At 39.1% G+C, this 22,386-nt stretch overlaps 1 protein-coding gene across 3 annotated transcripts in view; it reads left to right on the forward strand.

Moving 5' to 3' along the window:
* Nucleotides 1-3,084: 3,084 nt before the first annotated feature.
* Nucleotides 3,085-22,386, forward strand: part of LOC149068968 (protein spinster homolog 3-like) — a 32,711-nt gene continuing 13,409 nt past the window's right edge. Inside the window, exons 1-9 of one of the 3 annotated variants that reach the window (XR_016195151.1) lie at nucleotides 3,085-3,688; nucleotides 8,015-8,217; nucleotides 8,344-8,495; nucleotides 16,095-16,161; nucleotides 17,883-18,019; nucleotides 18,148-18,267; nucleotides 18,378-18,573; nucleotides 20,410-20,475; nucleotides 21,064-21,162. Coding sequence is in view for 2 of the 3 variants with exons in the window: in XM_089251331.1 (XP_089107457.1) it covers nucleotides 3,460-3,688; nucleotides 8,015-8,217; nucleotides 8,344-8,495; nucleotides 16,095-16,161; nucleotides 17,883-18,019; nucleotides 18,148-18,267; nucleotides 18,378-18,573; nucleotides 20,410-20,475; nucleotides 21,064-21,162 (1,269 nt within the window). In the remaining variant the exon portion in view is untranslated. The remainder of the gene's footprint in view (nucleotides 3,689-8,014; nucleotides 8,218-8,343; nucleotides 8,496-16,094; nucleotides 16,162-17,882; nucleotides 18,020-18,147; nucleotides 18,268-18,377; nucleotides 18,574-20,409; nucleotides 20,476-21,063; nucleotides 21,163-22,386) is intronic. The other 2 variants (XM_089251331.1, XM_089251332.1) reach the window with 2 other exon arrangements.

Consider the following 22,386-nt stretch of genomic DNA (forward strand, 5'->3'; position numbering starts at 1 on the left):
GTATGGTAAATGGATATTGAATAAGAGAGTTGACGTGAAATACGTCAACTCTGTTTTTCTTTCCCACGCAATTGGTTGCAAAAATGTGTTTAATCGCTGTTTTTTTTTTTAGTTCTAAAACGGGACTTATTCCCCCTCCCCTTAAGCTAAAATCCTGCACTTTTGTGTTATTCAGCCATTGTCAAACGCTAAAATGAAACTGTTTAATGTGCATCATGAATTACATTTGTAATGTGCTGTATTTCATATATTCCTTGAAAAAATCATTCTTAACAAAAGAAATTTGAATCTGATCAACTGAAGGAAACGGCTCTATTTTTTGTCATGTATTTTCTTTCACTATGAGAAGGCAAAAGTAGCTCCACACGTACATCGATCACAGGCGAATACCACGGACCGATTACGGAGTACGGAAATGTTTGCCAACGAGAGAGAAGGGAAAGAACACCTTCTAGCCTCCTACATTGTCTTGCAGCCTGATAACGGTAACTTACAGAAAAAATAAGTTTATACATAAACCTTAGCTTCAGAATTCAAAAAAAAGATAACGTTATCCAAAGTCTCGATAACTACAAACGAATTTTTCCTATGGGAGTGATTTTACAGTATCACTCCCATAGGACCATGATATTGGTCCGTTCCGTTCTTTAGAAAAAATGATAACAATACTCAAATGATAACATTATCCGTGATTTTAATAAGCTGCGTTGATTGTATTAGCAACCGTTAAATTTTTTAGCGAAGATACCGTACTAGGCGCAGTGCACGCTAAAGACTACGAACGACACGGATTGGTTGAAAACATCAAATTGGTATTGATTTCAGTTTAATCAATCCGTGTCGATGTCGCGGTCGAACCACTTCAGTGTGCGCCACGTCTCACAGATTCATCATTTTCGGTCACACCACGGTCATTTTCTGCACACGAGGGCTATTAGACCGGGACCTACAATTTATTGCCGATTCCGAACGACAGCCTTTTTCATACTCACCGTGAGGTCGGTGCGCTAACCCCTTGGTGTGGGACTCTCTGCGGAAGCAATCTTCTCTGTGGTCATGTCGCCGTTTCTGTTGTACCCCGGTGTCAGGAAAGTTTCTGGCAAGGCCGAACCGGGTATCCAACAATATCAAGTATTTCTAGAGGAATGATGAATCGTTCTCACACTTTTCGGGCATGTATATATACCCAGGGCCACAACTAGGGGAGGACAAGAGGGTCTGGTGCACAGGACGCTGCACCAGGGGATGGGCACCACATTTTCTCTTTCTTCATTCAGAACTACCAATTGAGGCCGCTAAAATTGATACTTTGCCCTGAGTGACAGAGTGAAATTTTGTTTTTAGTTGTGTAATCCCAATATTAAGTTTTAATGTTTATACTCACACTCATGGCTATTTTAAGAGCATCACGGGCGGGACCGCAACTAGATGCTTAGTCAGCCGGAATAAGCATGCGTTTTAGCTTCCCCCTTGTAGTGTTGAGGAAGAGGTTAAAAGGTAAAACTAGCGCCCCCTCTGGGCATCAGACCTCCTTAGTTGCGACCCTGATCCCTGGGTAAAATTATTTTTCTAGGGGGGGTCCTTACTCAATACTAGAAATATTTTAGTGTGGTGTTGCCTTACCTATACCTATTTACACGTTTACTCTCGAAAATTTTAATTAAATCGCATTATCATGAGGGATTTCTCCCCCCCCCCCTGCACTCGAGGTGCCTGCGTTGATTAACCCATGCGTTAAGACAGCACTTCTTTCACCTTCATGTACTCAATGTATTTATGTATATGTATAAATATATATATATATACCATTTTTAGTGTATTTTCAAAAGCCAGGGTCTCAAAATAACGGCCCTGACAATTACCATCATTTTTTGCTTTTTCATGCTATAAATTCATTGTAGAAGGACCTGTGGCGGTAGAAAGAAGGGGGGGGGGTCGATGATGTTGACAAATATATTGAAATCTCGCCGCGAACATAATAAAATATTTATTTGCACAATTAATAATACGATGAAGACAAATAAGGGTAATGGTAATCAAGAACATACGAGCGAGCACCGCTGGCCGTGTCAGCCACACCGTTTTATGTATAACACTGTCTGGCTCAATTATACAGGACATTCGGCTCTCTGGGCCGAAACATGCTCTTTAGTAATAATACACTGGATCCCCACAGACCCATGAAAGTCTAGCTTGACGGCAGATCCAAGCCTAAGGGCCCTTCTCCAGGTTGTGGGGACCATGGTATTGAGAGTTGTTTCACCTATTTATTTCTGAACATATTTCCCAGTGGTCTAGTGGTTAGAATACCTGACGCTAAACCAGGAGACCCGAATTCGATTCCCGGTATGGGAAGTGTTTTTTTTGGATGGTTGAGTGGTCATAGTGATGAAATTGCATCGCAAGGACCCGGGTTCGAACCCCACCGTCGCCACAGTACAGTGGCCGAAGTTGGTTTTCTGTAGCCCCAACTCGGGACTCCCCACTGAAAAGTCTCTCCACAGAGGTCAAACCTGCCTGCAATGGTACTGATATTCAATCATTACACTTTACTCACTTCACTTCTGAAACATAGATGACAACGCTGAAAACCAGAAACAACACTATATGCGCACTCAAACTTTTATTTTTTGGTACACTCACTCACACTTCCGGCAAAACTCACTCGGTAGCAAATTGCCCATGGCGAGAGACAGGAGTTATGCTCGGTTTGAACGAAAGAATGAACTAGAACTCCTTAATACACGTATATGAAGGCGTCTTAGAATGAAAGAGATCATTCAACAAAAGTGACCGAGCATTGTTCTTTAAGCCTGAAGACTTTCTGATTTCATGTCTAAATGAATCTCATCACACACACACGATTCGAATTCTTTTTCCTGTTTTAGTTTGGTATTTTTTTTTTTCCTTTCCAAAAAAAGGTGATTGAAAAATGACTAAATCTCTGCTATTTACTTTCATATTTGTTCTGTAAACTTGTTTCTCACCCATTCTGCAGAAAACATACTCTGTGTGTGGTTTTTTTTCTTACGTTTTCTCTTCAAACACAAAACAGCCCCTAAATCATAAAGCCTTGTATAATTTAAGAAGGAGAAAATCCACGATGTAAACAACACAAGTCCAGTCAAGTCAGCAAAGATGGAGTAATGATCAGCTGATGTGCAGTTAATTCAGTGATTACTAAACATCTTTTCGGCTTTATCTTCGATGAGCAAACATCTATCCATTCCGGATTGGCTACTGGTAGAAATAGTTGAAGTACAGAAACAGATAAGATAAAATGTGTTGTAGAGCCATTCTCGTCTGTACGCTCATCGCGTAATAAAAGGAAAAGAGAGGTGAAAAGCGCGCGATTTGTTTACTTTCGGAAAGCATCTTTATATGGAATCGGTCACAAAGATGTTTAGTTGCCATTTCTGAATTTAAAAGTCATATTTATTCTCAGTTTGAGTTTCCAAGATGCCTGCATGTCAGAACTCGGCGTATGTCGACGATGTGGACGAGCCGGAGTTCGGGAACAGTCTCATCGCTCAGCAACAGCTATCCCCTTCGTCCGGATTGGAATCCCCTCCAGACGCTACCGGCTCCAAGCCGCAGAGAAAGGGACGCCGTCGAACTATCTACATCTCAGTCGCCATACTATGCTGTATAAACCTGATAAACTACATGGATCGTTACACGATAGCTGGTAAACCATCTTAGTCATTCAATGTATTTATTTAAAACTTTTGTGAGTTCTATGTATTTATGTCTGTAGCAATGGTTATTACGTATATAGGGAAGTTCCCTATACAGGGTGCGGGCATGAAAGAAATGCCCATTTTCTCCATACCGTAGGAGATATTTAAGTTGCATAGGTATCTCTCTCAAATTATATGAATATGGTTTATTTCTAAACAGTTTCAGGCCATTTGAACAGCTAAAGTATAACCACTTTTTTGGTGATGTGTTGGTCATTTGATCATTTTTGTCGCACCACATTGATTTTCTGCACGCAAGAGCTAATTAGACCGGATCCTACAATTTATTGCCGATTCTGAATGGTAGGCTTGTTTTTTTTTATTCATCGAGAGGTTGGTGTGCTAACCCCTTGATGGAAGAGGGAGGGACTCCCTGCGGTAGCAATTTTTTGCTGTGGCCAGTTCGCCGTTTTTATTGTACACCTCGTGATGTGTTGATTTTTTTTTCCTTCGAGAAAAACATTGGAAAGCACAACGAGAAGTTGCCAAGAGTGAAATGTGTTGTAACACACAAGTTCTTGACCTATGGGTCGCAGGGGCTTCTGAAGATAGGTAATATGAACCCAATTACTTCCAAGTATTCTTGAGCTATGGGTCACAATGGAAATTTTTTCGCAGTGTGAATCATAAATCTACTTTCAGCCAGAGATTTTTGAGGTGTATAGGTCACAATCAAAACTTGATTCGCAATGGCTTTCAAAATGGGTCATACGAATCCCTTTTAAAGCCAGAGATTCTTGAGCTATAGGTCATGATCCAAAATTCATTCGCAATGGCATCCGAGATGGGTCATAAAAACCCCTCTTTCAGCCAAGTACTTTTGAGTTGTGGGCCATGACAAAAATTTTATTCCAAAAATGGGTTGTGCAAATCTACTTACAGCCAGGGATTCCCAAGCTATGAGTCATGATCTAAACTTTATTCACAGGGGCTCTCTCTATAGGCCTATATGAGTTTTACAAACCATCTTATAGCCAGGGAATCTTGAGCAGTGGGTCATGACCCAAATTTTATTTGCAGGACATCCGAGATGACTCATAAAAAATAATTTATAGCTAGGGATTCTTGAGCTCTAAGTTATGACCCAAACTTGATTCATAAGGGCTTACTTGAATGAGTCATTCAAATCCGCTTACAAATGTACATATTGTATTATAATGTTATAAATGTACTTATTGAATTACTAGTTTCACTCATTTTTAGAAACAAATAATCCCATGGGTTGCGAAGCTGATCTTTTTACCAGTTGTTTAATGAGAGTTTTAGTTCGTACTCAATACTGCAATAAATGTGTATTCAAAACTTTTGTGTTCATTGGCGGTCAAAAGCATACATTATGAACAAAGTGATGCTGTGTGATGTTTTTCTTGCAAAAGAAAAAAAATCGCCAAAAGGAACAAGGAACAGCTATAGGGTAATCTCTTTTTGTGATGTGTTGGTAATTTTTTTCTTTGGTGAAAAGTTGCCCAGAGTGAAATGGATTTATGCTCTTGTATGTCTTTTTTGCCAAAGAAAAACATCGTCAACACATTTTTTTTTTCAAACCGAGCACAACTCAGGTCTATCGCCATGGGCAATTTACTCCCTAGTGAGTTGTGCCAGAAGTGTAAGTATGTGTACCTAACAGTGTGAGTGCGTGTCTAGTGTTGTGTGTGATTTTTCAGTGCTGCCATCTATATCTCAGAAGTGAAGTGAGGGAAGTGTAATGACTGAATGTTTGTACTGTTTGTAGGACTGGTGCTCTCTGTGGCGAGACTTTTTAATGGGGAGATCGGCTCGCATTTGCGACTTGAAGTTGGGAACCACAGAAAACCAACTTCAGCCGCCCACCACTGTGGTGACGGTGGGGCTCGAACCCGGGTCCCTGCGATGTGAGTCCGTCACTATGCCCACTCGACCACCACAGCGGTTCATCATCAACACATTGTTAAAAATAGATAATACTATCTATCGCTGTTAAAACAAAAATGATTATAAAAAATAAACTACAAAAAAAGAAAAAAAAAGAAATAGCAGAACAACATCTAGAGACTTAATTACATTTAAAGACTCTTTAGAGCAGCGGTTCTCAACATTTTTTGACTTGCGGAGCCCTTTGTAGTGTATAATTTCTATGGTGGAGCCCTGTTTAACTCGAGGAGCTGTTTCTAGTATATTTTTTATATGGCAATACCCTTTAGGCCTCTTTTTTTTTATTTTTTTTATTTGTTCATTAAATTTTTTGATTTATTTCATTATCTTTGAGTGACCGAGGAGCCCCTGGGAAGTGCACACTGAACCCCAAGGGCTCCACAAAGCACCGGTTGAGAACCGCTGCTTTAGAGTATGAGGGATCAAAATTAAAAATATAACATCCTACGAAGGTTTTTAACAGCTGACTGATGTGAAGATATATATAGGAAAGAGAAAATTCAGCTGCCTTTGTGTGCTGGGAATCGAACCTACATCCTTTCACTTTCGGGGTGAATACCCTAGACCACTAGACTAGGCACAGATTCAGGATGCTCTGTCCTGATGGATAAATTGTGTAAGTTCTTTGAATCATCCCATATTTTGCAGGACAGACAAATTTCCTCATATTATCTGGCTCTTGGGAGGGACAATTGCTCACCCCACCCCCAGGATCCATGCCTGAGCAAAGGTAATTATTTCAGCTTCAAATTTAATGGAAGCAGATATCTTCAGGTTTTAATGAAGCCAAGGCAGACATCTTCAGCTGCAAATGGAGCGGAGGCAGGTGGATCTAGGGCAATGTGTCTGAGAAGCAACTTATTGTGTAGATGCATTGGATCATCCCATATTTTATGGTACAGACAAATTAACCCCCCCCCCCCATATTAAAAGAATGCTTTTTTAGGCCCAAAATATAGGCCTACTGATAAATTAAATTTTCTGGATGTTATGCAAAAACAAATATTGGAATAAACAAGAAAAATAATTTGTCTTTTCCGGGAATCAAACTTCGGTTCCCTTGCATACAGAGCAAGTGTGCTAATAAATACACCATAGACACACTTTTCAATTCCTTATAATATGCATTATTAACGTGATGCGCTGAGTGGAGACATTGCAGCCTCCTTTAACTACAGCTATTTTTGCCCCAGGTAGCATTTTGCATTAAAATATGTTTTTTCTTCCTGAAATATTATTACCCCACACTATTCGGCTCTTGGGAGGCTACCCCATATTATTGGCTTTTGTGTGTGGTCCCCCCACCCCCCCCTTTCGGATCCACGCTTGACCAAAAGTGGACCGTCGCGGAAAATTGCAAACAGAGACTTCGGCCTCTTTGTTAGGATTATTTTCTTTCATGCAAATTAAATGAACTCAACCGAATTGTGATCGATCCGATATGCAAATCATGACGTGATGGCACATGGTTGTGGTGTGAACTGTTGGAATCCTGTATTGTTCTTGTTTAGTGTTATGTTTGCATTGTTTCATCAGTATATGTTAGACATAATATGGACTTTAATTTCTCAATGATTTCTAGTGGAGATCAATATGCTTTCGTTAAATAAATCCATTAATTTGCCAATCATTATTTTAATATTATTTCCGTTTGTACTCGTACATAACCATACTTTGCCAACACTTTCTGCAAAAGATAACTGACATTATTTTTATTGAGAGAGGTGGACTGCAAATATTGTAGCACAGTTAACTTAATGTAATAGTATCAGTCATTTTCTTGAGTAATTCTCAATATAAAGTATACCCCCCCCCCCCCCCCGCCCATGCTCATGTCTATGCCAAAACAGACTAAGATTCCATAAGCAGGGCTGCAGACAAACAACTAGCTATTGCGCCAAAGTACTAACCTCCTGGTGATCCAGAATTCTCTTTTACCAAACATCTTCACCGTCATAGAAATTAAAGGTAGCCACCAAAAAAAAAAACCATTACATTCAAATATCTCCAAAATAAAAGAATGGTAACACCAAAAATCAATCAACGGCAATAAAATTCTTTGTGTAGATTTGCTTTTTGAAACCATTTTAGTGGCAAATTTTTGACAAGAAAAAATGCTTTCTTTGAAACTATTTTGTTAAAAACTGACTGTAGCGATATTTATTTCCTTATGAAATATTGAAAATATAAATTTCTTTAGTGCTTTAACCAATTTATTTACTTGCCATGAAATCTAAACATTAATTTAATGCTATACTTAGCGGTGAAAATGGCGCTGTGTCATACCATCAATATTTTTTATGCATCTCTGTGATTAATTCATCTACAGTCAAAAGTGAGAGAAGTTTGTTTTATAATTCCAGGGGTGCTGACCGATGTTCAAAAATATTACTCCTTGTCAAATACGGAGGCAGGGTTGTTGCAGACTTCATTCGTTGTTTCCTTCACCATAATGGCTCCAGTTTTTGGTTATCTCGGCGATAGATACAGCAGGACAGCTATAATAGCATTTGGCGTAACATTCTGGTGCATTACTACGTTACTCGGATCATTTGTTACTGAAAATGTAAGTGGTCACAAATCACTTCGGGTAGCTATATATTAGGCTTATGTATTTTCCCTTTTTTTTTTCCTAGCTTTTATGTCACGAAAACAAAAGAAAATGTGAACTTATTATTTATTGTGTATGCAGCATTTTGGCCTTTTCATATTTCTTCGAGCATTAGTTGGAACAGGTGAAGCAAGCTACTCCACTATCGCACCAACAATAATTGCTGATTTTTTTGCAAGAGATAGAAGATCGAAAGTGTTGGCTATTTTTTATTTTGCTATTCCCGTCGGAAGGTGAGTTTTATGTCTCATAGCTATTGCATCAATTTTTTTAAATCCTTGTAGGAAATCTCTGGTGTCGTCAGGGCCGTAACTAGGGAGGAGCAGGCGGGTCTAGTGCCCCGGGCGCTGGACCCGAGGGAGTGAAAATTTCATTCATAAACCTCTCCTTCAACATTACAAGGGGGGCGGAAAAATGCGCGCTTGTCCCAGGTGACCAAGCATCTAGTTGCAGCCCTGGGTGTTGTATAAAAATTTTGCTAATAAAAGGTACAAATTCACAGTGATAATTATATCTGATAGCTCTCATTTCAAAGCAAACATATAATTTTGCCATTAATAATATAGTGGTTTTCTGAATTTTTTATTAAGGCGATTTCATACCACCTGTGCTCAGCAAGCTCAAACTGTTCTGGCTTGTGCTTGTTTAGTCTGCTTCTGTTCCACATCACTTCAATTACCCAACATGCTTTACACCAAGGGTGCTCAATCTTTAGAAGAGTGCAAGCTACTTCATTGGTTTGAAAAATGTGATGCAGGCCACTAAATTAAGTGATGTGGAACAATGCAGCTGGTTACTTAATTGATCTGTAAATGTGCCGCTTGAGTGATCTGGAACTGCAGCGGTTCACTATAGTGATCAGTGAATATGGTACAGGCTACTTAAGTTCTCTAGAACTGCGCCGCAGGTCACTCAATTGATCGGTTTTTGTGTTGCGGTTTATTCAAATGTTAATATGCCACACATCAATTAGATGAGTTGTAAATGCACCACAGGTTACTCAAGTTATCTGTAAATGTGTCATGCATCACTTTAGTGATCTGGAAATTTGCCACTTAGTGTTACTGATGTGATCACATTAAGCAGCATAGACTGTAGGTACTACAGTTGAATCCCCTTTTAACTAATACCGTTATGACGAAAATTTCATTTTAACAAACACTTCTAATCCCCCAGATAAGTTTATATAGGAACAATGGAAAATCAAATTCCTGTATAACAAAATTTCGTTATAACAAAGCGATTTCTCCTGTCTCTTGAAGTTCTTTATAATGGGATTCGACTGTATAATGACTATAACACCCCATCTCAAATTCTCTTCCAGAATTTTGATGTTTTAACAGTTGGGCAATTACATTTTTTCAAAACTGCAACCACTTCATTCAAAAAACCATATCATTTGCCCATGCATGTCTCGGTAAATCCACTTAGACCAAATTGTATTTACAATATGCTACATGCACATAAAAATTCGCACAAACATTTTATCTTCCTAGCACCTAGATTTTTCAATTCGATACCATATGAAATGCAAATCCACCCCATTTCAGAAGAAAACTCAGTCAATACATTTTCACAATAAATCGTTATTATCGTGACTTATTATCATAACTGCATTACCCACTGTTATATATATATGTTATATTTATATGTATGACTTGGCAACAGCGCACAGTGCGAGCTTCAATGAGCGCGCGCCGTTCGATTGCTGTGGGATTCGAGTTCTAGTGGCCATGGCGGTCGGTTGTGTTTCTCCGTAGCTATTGTACTAATGTTGGAATAAAGCGTATTTATGCTATTGTGTAATTCCGAATGCTCCTCCAGTCTGACTTTTATAAATGTCTAGTGAGAGACATTTCAGTGGCGACGAGGACGGGATCTATCGTCATTCTGCAGGAGTTGAAAATCATCGTCTCGGCAGGACGGGAACAAGATAGAAGCAAGCGCTAGCGAGGTAGGCTTAGTTTCTTCAAGCGATTTCCTCATACGCTCCGGATGGCAGGTTTCGGTATAATCGGCGAATTCGACCGCGCGAAAGAACCGTTTTCGGAGTATGCCCAGCGATTGTATCAATATTTTGTTGCGAATGAAGTTACGGATGATGTCCGCAGACGTGCGATATTCCTATCGCTGGTGGGTGCGCCGACGTATGGCTTGATAAGGAGTCTGGTGTCTCCAGCCTTACCCACGGATCGAACGCTAGCAGAACTGATAGACGTTCTCAGGAATCATTTTGAACCGGCTCCGTCGGAGATCGTAGAGCGGTTCAAATTCAACTGTCGCTGTAGGAAGCCGGGAGAGTCTGTGCCAAATTTCATAGCCGAACTTCGAACTCTCGCCAGGTTTTGCAGTTATGGGCGTACTTTAGCGGAAATGCTACGAGATCGGCTCGTATGTGGGATAAATGATGACGCTATTCAGAGAAGGCTGTTGTCGGAAAGAGATCTGTCTTTCGATCGGGCGTCAGAGATCGCGATGTCGATGGAAGCGGCCTCGAAAAACGCCTCTAACCTGCGTGGTGACAACACGTCTCCAGCCGAAGTGCTGTTTGTAAAGCAGACGCAAGCGAAGCAGCAACGGAAAAGTTCCAGAGGTCATCACCCGTCACAAGACAAGGTTATGTTTTCCTGCTATTCTTGTGGTGCGAGTGGACACAAGTCCTCAACTTGCAAGTTTGCCAAGAGTACATGCCATTCATGCGGGAAGACGGGACACTTAGCCAGAGTATGCAAGTCAGTGAAGAACAAATGGAGTGTTGGAGTCAAAGGCCAAGGACGTTGTGCGAACAGAGTGAATCAAGTCGACCAGCTGGATAACTCGTCTCCGGCGTTCGATATGTTGACGTTGAACTCGATTTCTGATTTCCCACCACCTTGTACCGTGCAAGTCGTGATTGAAGGGCTACCTATGGTAATGCAGGTGGACACGGGAGCACCTTTTTCGGTGATGCCTTATTCGATGTTCAAGAAGCACCGATGTCGATTTCCACCTTTGAAAGAGACTCGTATCAAGCTCAGATCTTTTACAAGGCATAGTCTGAAAATAGTGGGCGCGATGGATGTTTCTGTGAAGTACGAATCCAAATTTGAAATTCTTCCAATCCTTGTGGTGGATCAGTGTTCCGTGATCTTGATGGGACGAAACTGGATCCGCGAACTAGGGGTATTGTGCACTATTGATCCGGCTATCTCTACAAACGCGATCCAGGTTGACGTGAAATCTTCGTCACGGTACTTGCAGGCCGTCTTGGATGAACATCAAGAACTGTTTTAGGGGGGCCTCGGGAAGCTGAAAAAAGTGAAGGTTCGTCTGAAAAGGAAAGACTGTGCTTCACCGAAATTCTTCAAAGCTCGTCCCATGCCTTACGCTTATAAGAAGAAGGTAGAAGAAGAAATAAGTAGACTTTTGGATTTAGGAGTTTTGGAACGAGTGTCGTCATCGGAATGGGCGACACCTGTCGTACCAGTCCTAAAGGCGAACGGAAGGATCCGACTGTGTGGTGACTTTAAGCTCACCGTCAACATTGCTACAGATCTCGAGAGGTATCCGTTACCCAAGGTCGAGGATTTGTTTGCTCGTCTTTCAGGAGGAGTGACTTTTTCAAAGATCGACTTATCGGATGCGTACTGTCAATTGGAACTGGATGAAGCTTCCAGGGACTTATTGGTAATTAACACTCATAAAGGGTTGTTCAGGTACACAAGACTGCCTTTTGGGGTAGCGTCAGCTCCATCAATTTTTCAGAGAGAAATGGACAAGCTCTTGCAAGGGCATGAAAATGCGTTGTGCTACCTAGACGACTTGCTGATAACAGGCAGCTCTGTTTCGGATCATTTAAGGAATCTGAGCAAAGTGTTGTGTACTTTGCAGGAAGCTGGTATCAAGCTACATCCCTCGAAGTGCTCGTTCATGCAGACGTCAGTAGAATATTTGGGGCATAGAATCGATGCAGAAGGACTACATCCAGTGCAAACGAAATTGGAAGCCATTGAGAAAGCTCCTGAGCCAAAGAATGCGGATGAACTGAGGTCTTTCATAGGTTTGCTGACTTATTATGCAAAATTCCTTCCAAATATGTCCTCTATGCTAGCACCATTGTATAAGTTGTTGAATAAGAATTCATGTTGGAAATGGACTGAGCAGGAGAGGAAGTCCTTCCAAGAAGCAAAGAGAAGATTGTCTTTGTCTTCGTTGTTGGTCCACTTCGATGAAAGTAAGGAAGTGCGTCTCGAGTGTGACGCTAGTCCGTACGGAGTAGGAGCTGTGTTGTCTCATTCTTCAGATGTGGGCGATCGTCCTATTGCTTTTGCGTCTAGATCCCTGACGAAAGCGGAAAGGAACTACAGCCAAATCGAAAGAGAAGCCTTGTCGTTGGTCTTCGGGGTTACACGGTATCGGAAATATCTTCTTGGAAGAACATTCACTTTGGTAACCGATCATCAGCCCCTAGTGAGCCTGTTTTCTGAGACTAAACCAGTGGCTCCAATGGCTGCTTCTCGCATTCAGCGATGGGCGCTTGTACTATCAGGGTACTCGTACAGCATTGTGTATCGGAAAGGATCTTCTCATGCTAATGCTGATGCTTTCAGTAGGCTACCTGTGCCGACAACTGCGGCTGATTCTCCAAAGCCTGCTGATGTAATATTATTGCTGGAATCTATGGATGATGGCGCGGTGACCAGATTTCATTTCCAAAAGGAGTTAGATGCTGATCCTGTTCTGTTGAAAGTGAAGAGATACATAGCACAAGGCTGGCCCAGGCGTGTAACGGCAGAAATTCGTCCTTTCTGGCTCTGCCGAACTGACTTGTCAGTGGAAAACTGTATTATTATTCGTGCGAATAGAATATATGTGCCACCAAAGTACAGGAAGTACGTGCTGTCGGAGCTTCATGGGGGTCACCAAGGTATGGGTGCTCTCAAAGCCTTGGCTAGACAGTCTGTGTGGTGGCCGAATATTGATCAGGACATTGAGGACTTGGTGCGTTCGTGCATCGATTGTCAAGTCGAAGCTTCCGTTGCTCCATCAAACTTGGCACCATGGCCTTCCACAACGGAGCCTTGGAGCAGAATTCATATCGACCATGCAGGCCCGTTTGATAACCACATCGTTTTGTTAGTAGTGGATGCTGCCACTAAGTGGTTGGAAGCAATTCCGGTGTCTTCGACATCGTCAGCTGCTACGGTCGCTGCATTACGATCCCTCTTCGCGAGATTCGGACTGCCCAGGACAATCGTCAGTGATAACGCAACATCGTTCACTAGTCAGGAGTTCTCGGATTTCCTTCGTAGGAACGGAGTCATCCACGTCCGAGCTGCGTCGTATCACCCGCAGTCAAATGGGTTGGCTGAAAGAGCGGTGCGCTCCATGAAGAATGCGTTGAGGAAAATTAAGGGCGGCTCCTTCCAAGAAAGGCTTGACAGATTTCTGTTTCACTATCGAAGGACACCTGCCTCATCAACTGGTCAAGCTCCTGGTACGGCGATGTTCAACAGAGTCATGAGAAGCAGGTTGGACCTGTTGAAACCGGGTCAACATCTGTTGAAGGATCCCAATCTCAAACCCAAGTTTGCACCAGGATAAGGTATGGTGCAGAAACTACGCAAGTGGCCCAAGGTGGATACCAGGAACGGTCTCCGCTTCAAGGGGTAGGGTCATGTCGGAAGTGAGTACTCCTTCGGGTCACGTGGTTCGGCATCGGGACCAATTGCGTCAACGGCGTTCGGTGTCACCTTCGCGTTCAGCTGGTTCCGAGGTATCCCAGCAGCCCAATAAATCAGAGGGGCCCGATCAGACGGAGAATACCGAGTCCATCAGAAATGAACCAACGAAGGCAAGGAATCCTCATGCTGTTGATTCATCACCTCCTCATCTGAGGCGATCGCAACGTCGCAGGCGACCACCTGAAAGACTAGGTGTGTAGTGAGTTGCGTTACTAAACTCGTGCATTGTAGAGCAGACTTTCTTTTAGAAGGGAAGGTGTTATATATATATGTTATATTTATATGTATGACTTGGCAACAGCGCACAGCGCGAGCTTCAATGAGCGCGCGCCGTTCGATTGCTGTGGGATTCGAGTTCTAGTGGCCATGGCGGTCGGTTGTGTTTCTCCGTAGCTATTGTACTAATGTTGGAATAAAGCGTATTTATGCTATTGTGTAATTCTGAATGCTCCTTCAGTCTGACTTTTATAAATGTCTAGTGAGAGACATTTCACCCACTAATCTGTGTTTTAATATCTAATATAAGTAGCCAGCCATGTATACTTTTTTCAATATAATGGGCATATCATATATGCATTTTTGATTTTTAATTTCGTTTCATGATGGTTTATTTTTTTTCCTTGGTCTCCTAATCCAACTCAAATTTATATTGTGATTATTTGGTGTTTTTATTTTTTATATATTTTTTTCATCAAATGTATATGTAACAGTTTAATTTATTTACATATTTATTGATTTATTAATATACTCACACAACAGGGGATATGCCCAATTACAGTGGAGTGGGGGGGGGGGGGGACCATCATAAACAGCACATTGCAATACAGAAAGGCAAAGAATAATACAAATAATAAAGTTCCAAAAATAAATATAATACAAGAAATATGTACATACATGCAAGGAGGAAGAAAAAAAACATATGATAACTTTCCCACCTAAGGAAGCGAAAAAGAGGAGAATTTCCCAAAAAGAGCTGTTACGAAGATCGATGCTATTACAGTGAAAACTGAGTTGCTTTAAAATGTCTGTACATCCAAGTCAAAGTGCAGAATTTTCACAAAAAAAGGTGATCAATGCATTCTGATGGGGGAGTTTGAGTGATTCATAGTTAAAAGCAGATCTTAGTATTTCGGTAGTAATTCAAATGTTAAAAATGTGAAATTTCTTGAAATATATATATAAACACATTCCAGTAGTTCCACATACACAAAATGATAAAGCTTATTTGGTGTGCGTTCAATCCTAATGTTATTGAACGAGTAATATGGATTCCAGGTTATGGAACAATATTCTAGAACTGATCTGACATGAATTACAAAGAAGAAGAAAGGTTTCTGCATTTTAAAAGAATTCGCTGTTGGGAATTACGAAGCCAATATTTCTTGATGTTTTTTGAAACAATGTCATATTAATACGCTTGTTGAAATTAAAAGTCCTATGAAAAGGGACAAATAGGTCCTTGTACTCTACTCTCTTGAGCGTTTAGCCATCAATATTGTAATTATACAGCATAGGACTGTTTCTTACTGAAAAACAAACATTTGCACTTGGGAATATTTAAGTTTAACTTATTGATATTGCACAGTGAACTGAGTTGTTCGACAGAATTTTATAGTGTCTCAGCATCTTCTGTATTATTTGTTCTGTATTATGAGTTCTTATAATTTAAACCCTCAGTATTGGCAACTGCTTGCCTCTTGGGAGATGATATGTAGGTATTGTGTATGAAATTAAGATCTAATAAATGAAAATGACTTGTCATCTCATCCACAATACTCAACAAGTTACGTGGGTACAAGTCCAAGCAGAAGTCATACAGACACACATGTAATTTCTCCACCAATAACTTTGTACATAAAATCCATATTTGAAGCAATCGGGTCTGACAATGTTGCATCTTATTGTACTGACATTTTTAAGCTATAACTTCACTCACTGATCATTGATTTGTGCACACAGTTTTCCTCGCTTTGCTGTGAATTTTATCTTTTATATGTTCTCTGATGTATGTTTCTCAGATATAAGATTTTTTTCGGGTTATAAAGTAATTTTGTTCTTGCTCAGGAATGCATATGGATGATTGTTTTGTTTTTCTTTATTGTCAACCAGTGGCTTAGGTTATATTGTTGGTAAAAAAGTTGCTGAAGGGTTAGGATCATGGCAGTGGAGCCTGAGGGTATGTTTGCACTTCACCCAATCTTTATTTGTAATTTTTCTGTTCTGTGTAATTGTAGTCTTCACAAGAAACACGAGTGGTATTTTGAATATATGCTACAGTATGCTCTAAAGCGGCTATTCTCGAACTATGCTTGCAAAGCTGCTTCGAAAAATAAAATTAGTCAGTAAATTTGAAAAATAAATAAAACGAGAGACATATGAGGCTCCACCATAGAAATTTGATACTAAAAGGGTCTCAGTGAGTCAAAAAAGTTGAAAACTACTGCTCTAAAAATTAGTTCCTAAAACTTTTTTGTTCTATTGCCCGTTCAAAAAAAGTTTTTCTTTTCTTGCCCCCTCCCCAAACTCAAGCCAACCCATTGGATCCTGTACTGCACCCAAGGCTTCTACCGCCCACTTAGACCATTCCATCACCCCTGGGGGGGGGGAACAATGCTCTAAAGCAGTTTTTCCCAAAGTAGGCAATATTGCTCCTGGTGGGCGATGGAATGGTCCAAGGGGCGGTAGAACCTACAGATTTTACATAGGATTTTATGGTTTACTTGAGTTACTATGGGGGCGATGAGAGAAAAAAAAAATTTGAAGAAGGGACAATGGAACAAAAAGTTTGGGAAACTGCTCTAAAGTATTCATTCTTAAATAGGAGTCCTTTGAGAGGTTCTAGGGGGATACGTGAACTTGGATGAGAAAACAGTTTTAAACTACTATGTGTTAAATATTATTCTGTGTAGGGGGTTGGCTTTCATCTTTTTCGGCAAAGGGTAGTCCCTGACCTTCATTTTACTGGCACAATGAGTTCATGGAGCACAGAATGTTAAGAACCTGTACTCTAAAAGAATTTTTCGAAATTCTTGTGTGAATTGATATAATGACAAAGTTTGTGCTACAAACATACCTTACTTTCCTGCATATAATCAGTGGTCATATTAACATATTGTTTACTGTTGAAGAGTTAACACATGTTTTCATACTCATACATATAAGGAATGATGAGTGAGCATTTCCTTGAAAAACCGGTCACTACAATGTATTAAAAAAAAACCATTGAAATTTGTTAATGCAGATTTGCTTTTATATATATCTGTCAACTTTTTTTCTGAGTGGTTAGAATAGGAATAAATATTTTTTTAATTGATTTGTAAAATATATATTATAATTTTTTCAGATTAATATATGGCGATTGGAACAGAAAAATCAAAATATTTGATATGAAATTAAATACAAGGCTAACTTTTTCCCATTCTTTAAGATTTTTTTATTGATGAATGAAATTTTCACATGGGGGCTCCAGACTATATATTTTTCCTAAAAATAGCAAAATTCACAACTGTGGGTTATTCTCAGGAAAATGTGTTATATAAATTAAAATATGTAACTAAGTAAATCAAAACCTTATACAAGCAACAATACAACAACATAGAATATACAACCTTATCATTTTTAGTTGATGTACTAAAAAGGATGCTTGTATAAGGTTTTGATTTACTTTTATTTGAAAGTTTTCACTGTATGATTTGGCTTCAAGGAATCAAAACAATGCATTCAATGAAAAGAAAATATATTTTTCATAACCAATTGCCACTTAGAAAAAAATAAAACTTCTGACCTAATAGTAAGCTGTAGAGGCTAGAAATAATCTTTCAGAACTGCATATGTTGTTGCTTATCCTCCAGGACTACAGTAAATGATGCATATATATGCTATCATTCTTATTAATAGATAACTCCAGCTATTGGTATCGTGTGTGTATTTCTCTTAATCATATTTTTGAGGGATCCTCCTCGAGGAGAAGCTGAAGGAGGAGCTGGTTTAAGAGCAACATCCTTGTGCAATGATCTGATTGACTTACACAGAACGTGAGTGTTATGAAGTCTCCTTAAAATACCATTGAAATATTAGGTTTATATTTTTGAAAGCATTTTTTGTTGTGCCGTGATGTATGCTTGTATGTTTGTGCTTCTCAAATTGGTTTCTCATTTCGTAGACGTTCCTATGTGTGGTCCACTCTTGGTTTTACATGCGTCACTTTTGCTACTGGTGCATTAGCCTGGTGGGCGCCAAAATATATGGATATTATTACGAAGCTAAATGGAAATAATGTAGAGTATGTTATTTTCTGAATCGTGCTATTATGCCAGTGTTTTTTGATATTTAATAGGTCAATATTTTTTATTTGATTCTTTGGGGATTGATCGTTTATTAATTTTATTTCAGTGCTACCTTTGCTTTTGGAATCATCACCTGCATTGCCGGAATTGTTGGCGTGCTGATTGGCTCATATTCATCTAGGCACTGGAGGCGAAAGAATCCTCGGGCTGACCCTCTCATTTGTGCTATTGGGGTTTTGCTTTGTGTTCCTTTTGCATTTGTTGGCCTTGTCATTGCTGATGAAAACATTACTGTCTCGTGGGCAAGTATTTATTTTGCACAGCATTTATTTATCTACAGGCATTAATATGCCTGTAGATAAATAGAACTGCTGACATTTAAATTTCATGAATGAAATTTAAATGTCAGATTTTTTTGGGTGATGTTTATGTATAAAATATTTGATTGTGCTTTTTGTCTCTGCAATACTTCTGAGATATCTCGCCAACAAACTTTATGCATGGTGTTTTTGGCATTGAAAAGATATCTTGCCTTCTTAAAAGCCTATTATTTCAGCAGTGATGAACTAAGATATGGTGGGGTCAGAGCCAGGGGTGTAGTGGGTGTTCGAACACTCAATTTTTTATAGTATTGGTCTGAGAGAGAGAGAGAGTAACCCCCAGAGTTGATTCAGAAATCAAAATCTCATACATAGAGATCAAGTCGAGCACCCACATGCCTAAAACACTTCAATGCCTCTGCTGAGGTGTATTTCATTTCTTCTTATCCCCGCTACTTTGCACCCACTGAAAATTGTATGCAAGCCTACTTTATGCTGTTTATCATAAAAAGCTGAAGTTCATGCCAAAATAAAAATTATCCATCTTGATCTATTAGTTTTCTCAAGTTGCAAAACTTTCAGAGTGATCCATGTAGTTGTAAATGACATAGAAGTAATTTTTTAACTTTTTCAAAGGTTCTTTCATTTAAATTCAAGAAGGAGAAAATAAAGTTATATATATGCTTCCTTAAAAGATGATAACATTTTAGAATTAAGATGTGTTGTTATTCTGAAAGGAGAAAAGTATCATATGCAGTGAAACCTCACTACAATGATACTTAATATAACAACAAATCCCTTTGCAGCAATATTTTTTCAAGTCTTGTTTGGAAACACCTGTATTCTTATGTTAAACTGCTGCCTCTTGAATATAATGATAATCCCTTCTACAACATACATGCTCAACCCGTGGTCCGAATGTGGCCCCCATCTGATATGGTCAGCGACCTCAAACTTAATTTTGTGAAAATAAACTAAGTAGCACAAAACTAGATTCTCCTTAAGTGAATGGCAGCACATTTACAGATAATTTTAGTGGCCTGCAACACATTTCCAGGCCATTTAAATGGCATATGGCACATTCCCAGATGACTCAAGTGATCCGCGGCACATTTACAGATGTTCTAATCTGGGGCACTGTTTCAGATCATTTAAGTGGCCCGCAGCACATTCACAGATCACTTATGTGCCCCACAACATGTTTTCAAGCCAATGAAGTGGCCTGCACGCTTCAAAAGGTTTAGAACCCTTGCTCTACAGCAACTTTTTTCTTGGCCTGTAGAGTATATTTATATTGAGATTTCACTGTAGTTGAACACAATTGGTTAATTATATTATACTACATTATTAGTGATACAGAATTTTATATTGACATTTTTTATGCGGCTGAATTTCAGCTGTAATGGTAGAAGTTTTTTATCGTTTCTTCTAGGTGCAGTATTGCTGTTGTTTTTGCTTTCCTCCCCCCTCTGATCAGCAAATATATATAATGATATAAACCCAGAAGATAAATAGCTACTGTAGCTTCGTCCATTATACACCATACATATATATTTTTTCACCAATGTAAATTTGACTAAGGGAAGGGAAAAAAAGATCAAATTCAAACATTTCTTTCTCTCATTTTCAAAATGTGGCAAAGAATTCCCCACTTGTCAATTTTCTGCAGCTGAAAAACGAGTTTTAAATTTTAGTCAGATGAGGTTGGACTAAGTCCCTCGCTTGCGATTTGTTAAAAAATTTTTTGTGTACGTCCATTTATGGATAGAATCCTTGTTTCAATATTGTTAATATATATTTATTTTTTTATTGTAACAGATTCTAATATTTTTGGGTGAAATATGCTTGTGTGTTAACTGGACTATCGTCGCTGATATGTTGTTGGTGAGATATTTTCTTCAATTTTAATTTTCTTACTTAAATTTTATTTTTGAATGTTTGTGCATTTTCATTTGAGATGCATGAAAGTTTCAAACTAAGAGCTTCACAATGCAAACTAGTTTGAATAAGCATAGCATGTCTCATTTGAATATTAATTTCATTAACAGTAAACTATTAGATATCTATTGCATTTTTAAATTCAAGTATAAACTTTTTTTTTGAATCAGAATTTAATAAAACTTTTTATAGCATATTTTACATTTGGTAATGCAAGAAAAGCATACTTGGTTGAACAAATTTAATATTCGATTAATATTGAAATAATTCAGCCCTGTTGCACTCTGATGAACTTTCAGCAACAAATTTGGATGATAAAGCAGTGCTCCCCTAACCTAGTGCCTGCGGGCATAGTTAAGTTACTATGTTACAGTCAGTGAAGTGGAGGTTTTTGATAATAAAGTTGTATGTGTTCATGTCCTCATTGAAAAAAAATTAATCTTATTCATACTGATTCTCCATTGAAAGAATTGTTTATAAGTATGAGTGCATGGTGATTCTCAGTATTCTGATAAAATTTATTTTTACTGACAGTATGTAATCATTCCCACAAGACGTTCCATAGCAGAAGCTGTTCAAATTTTAACATCTCATGCTTTGGGAGATGCTACTAGTCCTTACATATGTGGCATGGTAAGTAGTATACTGTCAATGTATGCATACATGTATTGTGTTGAATATCAAAAAATTTTCATAAAGTCAAGAATTATTCCTAATAGTAGATTGTGTTCTCTATTATTGCTAATACACTAAAGATATTTTTTTACTATGATTCATAACTTTGTAATATGTAATTCCAAAACATGCTTTTAAACTTTTCCAGGATCTGCTAGTTCTAGATTTAGTTTTATGTTTTATTTTTAAAGGAGGGTATTTTCAAAAATAGAATCGATACTGCTGCCCTCCAAGATTTGGGTTTTGAGTTGTGTCAAAAAATGCATAAAAATTATTCATTGTATGAACGAAATATTTCATTGTCTATAATCTTAATAGCAACATATAATATGCACTAAGAAATTGTAGTTCATCACACATTTTTGCAACAGTGCTCAAAAAGACCGCTCCGATAGTTGTAGGGGGTCTGGAAATTCTGGTAGTTCTAGTGTTAAATTTTTTTGATATGAAATTCTGTGCAAAAACATCTAAGAGAATCATCAAAAATCAATTTCAAGAATGGAGTTCTGTTCATTCACATTCTAAAATACGTTTCAATGCAGATAAAACAGCTATTGTCAACAATTTCAAATGTAATAGAGCCAAAACATTGGCATTTGCTTATACACTGAAGAGCCAAAAAAACTGGTCAACCTGCCGCTGTGGTGGTCGAGTGGTTATAGTGCCGGACTCGTGATGCGAGGATCCGGGTTCGAACCCCACAGTGGTGGTCGGCTGAAGTTGGTTTTCTGTGGTTCCCAACTTCAAGGCGCAAATGCGAGCCGATCTCCCCATTAAAAAGTCTCGCCACAGAGAGCAACAGTCCTACAACGGTAAATCATTTAACCATAACACTTCACTCATAGTTAGAAAAACTGGGGGCAGATGACAGCACGACACATAACAAGCATTACACAGAAACAAACTTTACGTCAGGTTGCACTACACGCACATTCCCGCATGTACCGATTCGTTGGGGGTTCGTTAGTAGGTAGGGCCTCCAAAAAATGGCTCGGGGATCCATGATGTTCTTAAGTCAGCCACCTCGTTGGGCAATTTGCCTGTTGTGGCGTCGTATTTGTATTTGTATTTGTATTTGCCTAATATCGTGTAGGGCCCCCGCGAGCACGCAGAAGTGCCGCAACACGACGTGGCATAGACTCGCCTAATGTCTGAAGTAGTGCTGGAGGTAATTGACACCAT

The sequence above is a fragment of the Pholcus phalangioides genome, unplaced genomic scaffold (assembly GCF_987345545.1).
Source record: "Pholcus phalangioides strain wild (caught in Gottingen) unplaced genomic scaffold, Ppha-v1.0 ptg000024l_1, whole genome shotgun sequence".
Lineage (NCBI taxonomy): Eukaryota > Metazoa > Arthropoda > Arachnida > Araneae > Pholcidae > Pholcus > Pholcus phalangioides.